Consider the following 13,137-nt stretch of genomic DNA (forward strand, 5'->3'; position numbering starts at 1 on the left):
TCTTTATGCGGACGTCGTAATTTGAATTTTGCTGTTTCAATGGTGCCGCAGAATTCCATACAAATCGTTGGGACTATGCGGCAGTGGTATGTCTGTGCGGGCATTTTGCCCAATTTTCACCCGTGTGAACTTAGTCTTAGGCTACGTTCACATATCGGAATTTCCGTGTGGAATTCTGCACAGAGACTCCGCAGCAACAGAATCTCCGTTGCACACCTCAGAATTTCCGCGCCAGATGTTTCCGTGCCCGCAGAAAGAATGAACCTGTCCATTCTTTTTGTGGACTCCGCAGGGAATGCATAGCAGTCTATGAGACGGCACATTCCCCTGCGGTCCACAACAGGAGATTTATTTTTTCTACTCCAGTGTTTCCCATCCAGGGTGCCTCCAGCTGTTGCAAAACTACAATTCCCTGCATTCCCAGCCAACGGCTGTCCGGGCATGCTGGGAATTGTAGTTTTGCAACAGCTGGAGTCACTCTGGTTGGGAAACACTGTTCTACTCTGTGATAAGTAAGTTAAAACAGCCATAGACTATTCCTTTAACTAAGGAGAAGCAGAAGTGGGAACATTTGTGTTATGTAACCTGAGAGCCTGTCCGTTCCCTATAGTCCTTTGTCTACTTAGTTTCACTTTCAGTTACCCCTGCGGGATGGGACAGACTAAGTCCAAGAAAAGCGTTTCCCCCGGATTGCATGTACAATGGGAGTCGGATTATGACTCCACCTGGGAGGAAGAGGATGAAAGACCCAGGAAAAAGAAGAAAAATCAGGTGATTTGGGGGGAGTTAGTACTTCTGGAAAAAGAAGAAATATCAGGTGATTTGGGGGGGAGTTAGTACTTCTGGAAAAAGAAGAAATATCAGGTGATTTGGGGGGGAGTTAGTACTTCTGGAAAAAGAAGAAATATCAGGTGATTTGGGGGGAGTTAGTACTTCTGGAAAAAGAAGAAAAATCTGGTGATTTGGGGGGAGTTAGTACTTCTGGAAAAAGAAGAAATATCAGGTGATTTGGGGGGAGTTAGTACTTCTGGAAAAAGAAGAAATATCAGGTGATTTGGGGGGCAGTTAGTACTTCTGGAAAAAGAAGAAATATCAGGTGATTTGGGGGGCAGTTAGTACTTCTGGAAAAAGAAGAAATATCAGGTGATTTGGGGGGGGAGTTAGTACTTCTGGAAAAAGAAGAAACATCAGGTGATTTGGGGGGGAGTTAGTACTTCTGGAAAAAGAAGAAACATCAGGTGATTTGGGGGGAGTTAGTACTTCTGGAAAAAGAAGAAACATCAGGTGATTTGGGGGGGGAGTTAGTACTTCTGGAAAAAGAAGAAACATCAGGTGATTTGGGGGGGGAGTTAGTACTTCTGGAAAAAGAAGAAATATCAGGTGATTTGGGGGGCAGTTAGTACTTCTGGAAAAAGAAGAAACATCAGGTGATTTGGGGGGGGAGTTAGTACTTCTGGAAAAAGAAGAAACATCAGGTGATTTGGGGGGGAGTTAGTACTTCTGGAAAAAGAAGAAATATCAGGTGATTTGGGGGGGGAGTTAGTACTTCTGGAAAAAGAAGAAACATCAGGTGATTTGGGGGGGAGTTAGTACTTCTGGAAAAAGAAGAAATATCAGGTGATTTGGGGGGAGTTAGTACTTCTGGAAAAAGAAGAAACATCAGGTGATTTGGGGGGGAGTTAGTACTTCTGAAACAAGTGAGGGTACCCTGTTCCCTAATAGCGTGCTATAGCTAAAGTTTTGCAATTATAGTATGCCTTTCTGAGAACAAAGTCCAGGGAAAAATGGCACGCCTTTATGTGTGTACTAAAGGTCTCCTGTCTATCTGCAATGCCACTTACTGTTCCCTGTTTCATTCCGGGGCGTGGCAGAAAGTACAGAAAACGTCCTCATACCTTCCCCCATGGTGACTGCATAACTGCACGTCTCCAACGAAAACAAACATACCAACCGCCCGTCTAATAACACTGCTGTAATATTATCAGAAGAGACTTTCTAGAGCCAGAAATCTGGAAAATGGTGAGTATTTCAAGCGCATCGGGGAAAATTAAAGGGGTATTCCAGGAATTTTTTTTATTTGACTATGCTACAGGGCTGTAAAGTTAGTGTAGTTCATAATATAGTGTCTGTACCGGTGTGACGGTTTTCTCACAATTCTTTTGTGATTTTCACCCCACCATTTATTTTTACCAGCCTACAAAATGACTGCTGTCTCGGTTTTTTCCCAGCTTGCAATGCGGCCGAGACCTGACTCACTAGTCATCTGATGACAGGGAGCCTGTCTGCTTCAGTGGGTGGAGGGATCAATCTGCAACGAATGCAACAGCTGGAGGCACCCTGATTGAAAACCACAGGTCTTTTGTTTCGATGGGTGGGCTGGCTGATGTGTGAGAGGGAGGAAAATGGAATTGTGGGATTTGTAGTAAAAAAAAAAAAACATAAGTCAAACAGGAAATACCAGTTCACAAAAACCTAGCTACAGTGTTATGGTAATCTCACAACATAGCCATTTAGCCCCAAGACAAGCGCAGATCCTTCCTAAGCATGTCCATTACTGCCTGCCAGGTACGTACTAAAATCACCTTATGGTGGAGAACCCCTTTAACTAAGAAATGACACCATAAAATGGAATTCATGGCTTTGAAATAGTCAATAAATAAATTACATTGTCTGGCAGGAAAATCGTTCTTGTTGCCCATAGGAACCAATCACAGTGCGGTTTGGCGAACCAAAGTCATTGGTTGCTATAGGTAGCGAAAATCATTTTTTCTTTTAGAAAGTTTTTATGAATCCACCATTGTGTCCAATATGTTTAGGGAAGTGCGGCAAACGGCACCATTTTTGCAGATTCGGAAGTAACAGGAGTTTTATTTTTTTTAAAGGCCTCGTTGCAAATAGCAACCAATCAGAATTCAGCACTCTCAGCTGTTGTTACCTAACTTGAAGACATTTCAAGAAATGAGAGTGATTGGTGGCTATGGGCAACAAAACACGTTTTTGTGGTAAATAGATACCACACCAACAATATTTACCCCCTATGTATGGGTCCAAGGTCACCTGTCTGAATGAAGACATTGTCATCTATAGGACTATCAGAGATAGCTTAACCCCTTAAGGACTCAGCCCATTTTGGCCTTAAGGAATCAGACAATTTAATTTTTACGTTTTCATTTTTTCCTCCTCGCCTTCTAAAAATCATAACTCTTTTATATTTTCATCCACAGACTAGTATGAGGGCTTGTTTTTTGCGCGACCAGTTGTCCTTTGTAATGACATCACTCATTATATCATAAAATGTATGGCGCAACCAAAAAACACTATTTTTGTGGGGAAATTAAAACGAAAAACGCAATTTTGCTAATTTTGGAAGGTTTTGTTTTCACGCCGTACAATTTCTGGTAAAAATGACATGTGTTCTTTATTCTGAGGGTCAATACGATTAAAATGATACCCATTATTACATACATTTATATTATTGTTGCTTAAAAAAAATCATAAACTTTTTAACCAAATTAGTACGTTTATAATCCCTTTATTTTGATGACCTATAACTTTTTTATTTTTCCATATAAGCGGCGGTATGGGGGCTCATTTTTTGCGCCATGATCTGTACTTTTTTTTGATACCACATTTGCATATAAAAAACTTTTAATACATTTTTTATAATTTTTTTTTTAATAAAATGTATTAAAAAAGTAGGAATTTTGGACTTCTTAAATTTTTTTTCGTTCACGCCGTTCACCGTACGGGATCATTAACATTTTATTTTAATAGTTCGGACATTTACACACGCGGCGATACCAAATATGTCTATAAAAAATGTTTTTTACGCTTTTTGGGGGTAAAATAGGAAAAAACGGACGTTTTACTTTTTTATTGGGGGAGGGGATTTTTCACTTTTTTTTTACTTTTACTTTTAAATTTTTTTACATTTTTTTTTACACTTGAATAGTCCCCATAGGGGACTATTCATAGCAATACCATGATTGCTAATACTGATCTGTTCTATGTATAGGACATAGAACAGATCAGTATTATCGGTCATCTCCTGCTCTGGTCTGCTCGACGCCGGGAGCCGCACGGAGGAAGGAGAGGGGACCTCCGTGCGGCGTTATGAATGATCGGATCCCCGCAGCAGCGCTGCGGGCGATCCGATCGTTCATTTTAATCGCGAACTGCCGCAGATGCCGGGATCTGTATTGATCCCGGCACCTGAGGGGTTAATGGCGGACGCCCGCGAGATCGCGGGCGTCGGCCATTGCCGGCGGGTCCCTGGCTGCGATCAGCATCCGGGATCAGCCGCGCGTGACACGGGCATCGCTCCGATGCCCGCGGTTATGCTTAGGACGTAAATGTACGTCCTGGTGCGTTAAGTACCACCTCACCAGGACGTACATTTACGTCCTGCGTCCTTAAGGGGTTAAAGGGGTACTCCCGTGGAAAACTTTTTTTTTTTTTTTAAATCAACTGGTGTCAGAAAGTTAAACAGACTTGTAAATTACTTCTATTAAAAAATCTTAATCCTTCCAGTACTTTTTAGGGGCTGTATTCTACAGAGGAAATGCTTTACTTTTTAGATTTCTCTGATGTCATGACCACAGTGCTCTCTGCTGACCTCTGCTGTCCATTTTAGAAACTGTCCAGAACAGGAGAAAATCCCCATAACAAACATATGCTGCTCTGGACAGTTCCTAAAATGGACAGCAGAGGTCAGCAGAGAGCACTGTGGTCATGACATCAGAGAAATCTAAAAAGTAAAGCATTTCCTCTGTAGTATATAGCCCCTAAAAAGTACTGGAAGGATTACGATTTTTTTAATATAAGTAATTTACAAATCTGTTTAACTTTCTGGCACCAGTTGATTTAAAAAAAAAAGTTTTCCACGGGAGTACCCCTTTAAACAAAAGAAGCAAGAGACACACATGTATGGCCACCACTCCATCATCTATGGGTTTTCCAATCGTTGCCAAACACTGCAATCTTCAACGTTCGGAAGGCCCACAGGGGATGAATGGAATGGTGGCCAGGCTTGTGTATGTTCACTTTTTTGTGGCAATTGACAGGGGTCGCCACGGTCAGACCCCTACAGATCTACAGGATGGGCCAGTTATATGGATACACCTTAATAAAATGGGAATGGTTGGTGATATTAACTTCCTGTTTGTGGCACATTAGTATATGTGAGGGGGGAAACTTTTCAAGATGGGTGGTGACCATGGTGGCCATTTTGAAGTCGGCCATTTTGAATCCAACTTTTTTTTTTTTAAATAGTAAGAGGGTCATGTGACACATCAAACTTGTTGGGAATTTCACAAGAAAAACAATGATGTGCTTGGTTTTAACATAACTTTATTATTTCATGAGTTATTTACATGTTTCTGACCACTTATAAAATGTGTTCAATGTGCTGCCCATTGTGTTGGATTGTCAATGCAACCCTCTTCTCCCACTCTTCACACACTGATAGGAACACCGCAGGAGAAATGCTAGCACAGGCTTCCAGTATCCGTATACACTGCTATATACTACTATATACACCGCAGGAGAAATGCTAGCACAGGCTTCCAGTATCCATAGTTTCATGTGCTGCAGAATGTGCAAAACAAAAATTGGAACAGGACCCTCAGTTTACGCAGAAGATTTTGTTCAGTGATGAGGCAAACTTTTATGTGAATGGTGAAGTTAACAAACAAAACCACCGCTATTGGTCTGACACTAACCCACATTGGATAGATCCCAGCAAGACTGTTGGAATACAAAAATTGAGGGTATGGTGTGGTATATGGGGTACAAAGATAGTGGGGCCATTCTTCATCATTGGAAACTTCAAGGCCACTGGATATGCGAAATTGCTACATGATGATGTGTTTCCCTCTTTATGCACTGAAGCTGGCACGTTCCCTGAGTTGTTCCAGCAAGATGGTGACCACCACATTATGGGTGTCAGGTCCGAGCATTCCTAGATGAACAGTTTCCTGGAAAGTGGATTGGTCGTCATGGGCTAGTTGAATGGCCCCCAAGGTCTCCCGATCTGACCCCTTAGACTTTTATCTTTTGGGTCATCTGAAGGCAATTGTCTATGCTGTGAAGATACGAGATGTGCAGCGCCTGAAACTACAGATACTGGAAGCCTATGCTAGCATTTCTCCTGCGGTGTTACTATCAGTGTGTGAAGAGTGGGAGCAGAGGGTTGCATTGACAATCCAACACAATGGGCAGCACATTGAACACATTTTATAAGTGGTCAGAAACTAGTAAATAACATATGAAAGAATAAAGTTACGTTAAAACCAAGCACATCATTGTTTTTCTTGTGAAATTCCCAATAAGTTTGATGTGTCACATGACCCTCTTCCTATTGAAAAAACAAAAGTTGGATTCAAAATGGCCGACTTCAAAATGGCCGCCATGGCCACCACCCATCTTGAAAAGTTTCCCCCCTCACATATACTAATGTGCCACAAACAGGAAGTTAATATCACCAACCATTCCCATTTTATTAAGGTGTATCCACATAAATGGCCCACACTGTACAGTTTATCCCTGCGGATAAAGGTAACTTGCTCACATGGGAAAACTCCTTTAATGAGGAAAAAGACCCCTTACTATTATTACATCTTGGTCCATATAAACACTCTGACATATAGGTTTTTTAGAGTAAATCTGTTGCAATAAATACACACCTGCATCACCATAAGAAACCACCTGGCCACCATTTTTGTGGGTTTCCAACTGTTGTAATTTGGGGGTGTTGTTCAATTTTTGGTTAATTTGCATGTCTTCAGCCTTGCCCCAGGTTCTAGCGTCTCTTTTATGCTAATTTGCATAAGCCCTGCCTGTTTAAAGTCCCACTTGTGGGACAGCCTTGGGAAAGAAGTGAATGTTAAAGGGAACCCGTCACTAAGTTTTACCATATATGACAATTGACAACACGTAATAGAGGTTAATATCATGTGTCCTACCATGTTTGGATGTCTGCTGGCACGTCTGTAAATGTGGAGAAAATTTTAATAACTGTCACACGCAGTATGTAAATGAGACTTAAGTAGTCACCAGGCATGCTCAAGTAGTCACCAGGCATGTGGCCTGCTGAAGAAGTCATGGCTCCCCAGGCTGTAATCATTCCTATTTAGACATGATTGACAGCCTACCTGTAAGAAGTGACATCAGACCCTAACTGAGCTGCTCAATCATACCTAGATAGGTATTATTTGAGCCTAAATAGGCGCGATTAATGCTTCGGTAGCCATGACTACTTTAGCAGTCGCACGCCCAACTGACTACCTGAGCCTTATTAACATACAGCATGTGACATTTTATAAAAGTTGTTTTCTTCACATTTATGTACCAGCAGACATCCAGACCTCTATTATGTCTTGCCACTCATTATATAGGGTAAAACTAGTGACTGGTTCCCTTTAAGAGGTATGACTCCTTCCAAAAATCATCTACTATGTTATGTGCAGGGCCCAAGGAGCCAAGACATGACACAGGCATTTTCTTATTGGAGTTCTCCCACACACGGAGACTATACTGTAACTCTCGCCTGGAGCATTCCTTTTAATTTCAAGGGGTGTTTTATCTCTTCTTGTCAAATAATTTTCGTCAACATGCATAGAGGTGTAAAACTCCTTTTTTGTCTCTGTGTCCCATGTAGATTAATTTAAGAGATCCAAGATCCATCGCAGCAAGAGACCTCCAGATGTACAGACATGGATACCCACAATATATAAGACTCCCTATGCTATACCTGCCTATACCTGTCAGTAACATACAAAGAAAAAAGAGGTTGCTAATACAAAGATTAAACTGGACCCCCTTATATTGCCATTTTTTCCACCCAGGTCAAAAGGGCCTGAAGGGGGTTTACCCAACTCCAAAACTTATCCCCTATCCACAACTAAGCATCTATAGAGAATGAATGGAGCACTGGCCACTGTAGCTAGGGTACAACTTTTGATGTTGGGAATAGACCTTTAAAGGGGTACTCCGGTGAAAACCTTTTTTCTTTTAAATCAACTGGTTCCGGAAAGTTATGCAGATTTTTACATTACTTCTATTAAAAAATCTTAATCCTTCCTGTACTTATTAGCTGCTGAATACTACAGAGGAAATACTTTTCTTTCTGGAATGCTCTCTGATGACATCACGAGCACAGTGCTCTCTGCTGACGTTATAATAATAATAATAATAAGTCTTTATTTATTGTTGTCCTTAGTAGTATTTGAACCCAAGGCCCCAGCACTGCAAGGCAGCAGTGTTAACCACTGAGCCACCATGCTGCCCTTAGCATACATCTGCTATGTATGGTTGCTAAAATGGACAGAGAAGTCAGCAGAGAGCACTGTGCTCGTGATGTCATCAGTGTTCCAAAAACAAAGGAATTTCCTCTGTAGCATTCAGCAGCTAATAAGTACTGGAAGGATTAAGATTTTTTAATAAAAGTAATTTATTTTGTTTGCCTCTTAGGAAGTCAGAGCAAAAGAACAGTCTTCACTAGTAAACTGTTTTGCTGTGGACAACCATGAAGAAATCCATTACAGTGTAAGTTTTGTTACTTTATATCCTTCTGTAAAATGGAAACTTTCTCTGGGAGAAGTCACTGTCAGCCATATCAGCTCTGATGGAACTAACTTCTCTGTCACCCACCTTCCTTCTCACTCTGAAAGTTTCCTAGCAATAAAACTCGGCAAGAAAACATTGTGGTTTTGTATAGTGTCATACCTGATAATTGAGGAATCCTGGGAAATTTAATTCAGTGGGTAAAGTATGTGATAGGCTGCATTCGCATTACGTTTGCAGCCTACAGCTGCCGGATCCGGCTGGGGGAGGGGAAAACCGTGCGCTCCCTCAACCCAGCCGGACCGGCACCGAAGTCCATTTACTTTAATGAGCCGACCGGACATCTTCTACTCCAGTAGCCGATTACTGATTTGATTTTCTGGACCAAGATGCATTTCTGCATCATTTCTTTGTTACCTCTATTTTTCCTTTCTAGATTCCAAGACATACACCAAATTTGGATTTCTACCAAAACAAGAAGCCCTTTAAGCCAAACGGTCAGTGTGGGTCGGTGGGTCGAGTGATAGTTATTCTATTTAGCCATTGCTTAGTTAGATATGTTTCCCAGAAAGCTACATGAACCACCAATATGGCTATCATGGGTCTGTTACCCAACTTTGCAATGACGCTGAATGGCAGTTTCTGTTTTGTGCTGCAGCCTTTATAGGATGATGTGACCTGATCTCTGTCTTGCAGGGGTATACATCGAGGAGCTACTTTCTGACTGGAAGTTTGACTATGAGAAATTGGAGAGGAATCATTCCTACATCCAATGGTGACCTTATTAAACATTTGTTTATTGACAACAACTTACAGCTGCCATATATAGTAGTCATCTCCTAGTTCTACACTTACCTTGACTGGCATATAAATTAGTATTGTTAGGCCGCATTATATTTCTCCCAGTCTCCTACTATTTTCTATAAGTCTCATTCTTTACTGTAGTTCTGATATTTTATCCATGAACCAAGAAGAAGCAACCTGTAGCTTCCTCCTATCTGGTCCCATGCTATGAACACAGACTTATAGTAGTTCTACATTAGATCATCATATCATGTTTTTATTTTTCCTATTCTAGGCTTTTTCCTCTTCGGGAACCAGGTAGAAATTCAAGTGCCACACCACTGACCATGGATGAGATTCAGGTATATGAGGACACTGATAGCGACCATCCTCTGGCTCAGACATAACATGGAGCCCTATGCCATATTTTGTCACCTATTACTAAATTATGAAATACTTTCTAGATGATGAGGAAAGACCGAGAGGTTGTGAGGAGGTTTCTGAATGCATACAAGCTCATGTTGGGATTTTACGGCATTGAACTCCAGGACAGTGACACTGGGAAGCTGCAGAAGGCAAAGAACTGGAAGGAGAGATTTCATAATCTGAATAAGTGAGTGTTCTCTGTATGATCCTTTCAGGACAGGAGAAGCTGCACACTGTGCCTGGTGCAGCAGCATGCATGTCACAGGCAGTGACCTCAACCTTCTTAAGGGTATTCTCTGTGTCCTTATATACACCCTCATCCTCTCATCCCATATATACAGACAGTATTATTATTTTTTTCTATTTGCAGTCATAGCCACAACAACCTGCGGATCACCCGGATACTCAAGTGTTTGGGTGAGATGGGCTACGACCATTTCCAGGCCCCTCTGGTCAGGTTTTTCCTGGAGTGGACCTTGCGTGACAACTATCTACCCAATGTAAAAAGGAGTGTACTGGACTATTTCATGTTTACTGTGAAGAACAAGCAGGAGCGCAGGGAGCTGGTGCAGTTTGCTAATGAGAACTACAAATCCCATGAACCTTTTATCTGGGGGCCAGAAAAGAAGCTCTCAATATATAGCAGTGAGAAGAGGACTAAGAATGAGGAGAGGCCTACAAGTAGGAAAAAAACGGACAGAAGGTAGAGATAGGTAAATGTTAGTACCCACAACATACAGTCCAATCCCAGTCATGAAGACTCAACACTCTCCATTAATTAGGTTGTCTAGCAACCATTTACTCTGTGTCTCAGTGATCAACATTCGAGGATCTGCAGCTATGCACCAAAGTGGTCACAGACATTTGTATCTGCTGTACAGTTGACTGCCCCTTTATGCTACACAGATCTGTTCAGGTTTCACCCACTCAGGATACAGGACGCATGAGAAAATGACATGACATGTAATTTGTATTTGTTCTTACCAAGTTCTGCACAAATAAAGGTAAATTCTAGCAAAATATCCCCTTATTTCCAAATGATTCAATCTTCATTGTAAGTCAATTTGTAATAAGAGATGTATTTGTACAAGCTCATGGAACCCAACATTGCTGGAGGAGCAAAGACTAACAAGACTTAGAGGCAGTCCATGCTGCTGCTGTGGGTAAAGGGGCAGGGCTTAAAGGGGACTGGTGTTGCAAAGTGGGACCACAATCATTGCTATTATTACTGCAAAAGAAGAGACAGGTAGAACCTGTAAGGCTATGTTCACACAGCGTAAATTGTGTGGAACGTTCGTCGGGAAAACACGGGCATGCATTCTGCACATTGTCTTCATAGACAACTATGCATTTCCAAACGGAATCTGCAGACACAATAGATCCTGTATTGTGATATCTGCTACAGATGTTTTTGAGTTGAATATTTCTGCAGAATTCCACTCTGAAATGTAACAGCAGTCTGAACCCAGACCATGGCCGCCAGTTGTCTGGACCCAAGGGGGCATTGTGCCACTTCCTTTAACATGCCTACCTGTGCACTTGTCCCAGCCACAACTCTTTATTACCAGTCTGCTATGGACATCACTGGGTCTTCAGTTTTTTATGCCTACAGGCACCCTGCACATCCAGACATGCTCCTCCTTCTCCAAACTGGAGGAGGAGGACTGGTCCCTGGTGACTGGTATCCCTCCTCTGAAATAACTAGCAGAGAGCAATCTCTAGGGTTTACTTCAGTTCCTTCATGGAGCCCTGAATAAAATGTTTCACCCAGATTAGAAAGTCCATAATGGACAGTTCCTAAACAGCAACAACAAAAATTCCCCAGGGATTCCAGGGCAAATTATATATAACAACAACCTTTAGGGGTCGCCCCCCAAGGGGTTAACCCTAAACTAGAAACCCCCCTTAAAACTGAATTTTATTAGATCATTTAAAATATATATGAGCTCCGGTGTTATGGTTAAAAGCACAGCTAGTAGTTGCTTGAATAGTATATAAGCATCCTATAACTTCGTTTGTAATGGTGTTGTGCTTTACTAGCACTAATCTATGGATGCCACTATATTAACAGAAAAGCACTGATAGCTGTTAGTTAAAATGTGAATAGCCCTCCGCTTCCCGACGTTTCGTTGGATAAACCAACTTTATCAAGGTACAGAGGCTAATGGCTACTCGTTTGGTCCACTCTCCCTTTTATATCCTCTGTTGGTGATGTCAAAAAGCACTGCATCATTGTGCGCCGATTGTTCAGCCTATCTGGACTCAAGGTACGCGACTAACCAATCCGGTCATGCCACGTCACTGTGTGTTGATATCATCCCTACCAATCAGCACACTTCATTCCCCGTTACTCGCCCTACGTATATACGGTGCGCGGCGCATGTCTCCGCACTTAGTAAAAATCCATCACAATTACGGGCAGTTGCGCATGTCCACTCCACGACAATCTGCCGTTCGCGCATGTCAATGGACTTAGATTCAATCTTGCATTTAGTCAATGTCTGCGCCTGCGTCCGACTTAAGATGTCCCGATATCGGATTCTGCGCATGTCTGCAGACTTAATCGTTTTAGAGCAATGATGATAGTTATGGAATGTGTTTAGTTGTTCTAATGATGCTATTACTAACTTGCGCACATTTAATATGTGCAAATTGGATCCTATTCTGCCAACATAGGTAGTGAGTTCCATAATTACAACGCATACTTGTCAAGCACCTTATTCTAATGAATATTATTCTGTGTATGTAGATTTAGTTGTAACGGGGATCATGGTGATGAGAGGTATCTGTCATTAATTCTGGGTTCAGGTATATGATTATATACAGTGGATGTTGATGTTGTTGGAAATAGACTATTTATGTCTATTGGCAGTGGGTGTTTGTAAACTAAAAACTAGCTATGTACATCAGGTAAATGTTATACTTTTCATATGGAGGCGTCTTTGTACTTGCTAATGATAGATATCATTCATCCACTGACTCTAAACGTTCAGTATAGATGCCAATTATTGATATTTAGTGTAAACTGATACTGAGATCTAGTTTTTTTAGTTTTCTAAGATGGACCATGTAGAAGGCACCCCGAACAAGATCCAGACGCAACCAAAAGAACAACCACCACATCCGATCCAACCCTCTCCCCCTCGGGAGTCCCAGGACAGGGGCACAAGAGACGGGCCCAACCGGGCGGACCACCAACACATGTCCCCACATCAGGTAAGTATGACTCTAGATGTGTCTCAGTGGATCTAAATAGTTTCTACACTGAAATAAATTATTGAATATGTCCTGATACTTTGTAATGGTGTCCTTAAGGGGAGGGACAATATATCAAATAATTCGGAAATGTGATGGATGATCATAAAA

General features: G+C 41.7%; 1 protein-coding gene across 6 annotated transcripts; it reads left to right on the forward strand.

The window, feature by feature from the left end:
- Nucleotides 1-442: 442 nt before the first annotated feature.
- LOC130297061 (opioid growth factor receptor-like protein 1) lies at nucleotides 443-10,791 on the forward strand. Of its 6 annotated transcripts, none has more exons than XM_056549270.1 (8): nucleotides 443-771; nucleotides 7,658-7,762; nucleotides 8,470-8,544; nucleotides 8,999-9,059; nucleotides 9,259-9,337; nucleotides 9,641-9,707; nucleotides 9,810-9,958; nucleotides 10,142-10,791. In XM_056549270.1, the coding sequence occupies exons 1-8, from the start codon at nucleotides 652-654 to the stop codon at nucleotides 10,476-10,478; spliced, it is 993 nt and encodes a 330-aa protein (XP_056405245.1). In that variant the 5' UTR covers nucleotides 443-651; the 3' UTR covers nucleotides 10,479-10,791. The 6 variants fall into 6 exon arrangements, with proteins under 6 accessions (XP_056405245.1, XP_056405246.1, XP_056405250.1 ...); XM_056549272.1 differs by lacking the exon at nucleotides 443-771 and adding an exon at nucleotides 1,687-2,019; XM_056549274.1 differs by lacking the exon at nucleotides 443-771 and adding an exon at nucleotides 2,244-2,354.
- Nucleotides 10,792-13,137: the final 2,346 nt, after the last annotated feature.

This window comes from Hyla sarda, chromosome 12, assembly GCF_029499605.1.
Source record: "Hyla sarda isolate aHylSar1 chromosome 12, aHylSar1.hap1, whole genome shotgun sequence".
NCBI classification, from domain to species: domain Eukaryota; kingdom Metazoa; phylum Chordata; class Amphibia; order Anura; family Hylidae; genus Hyla; species Hyla sarda.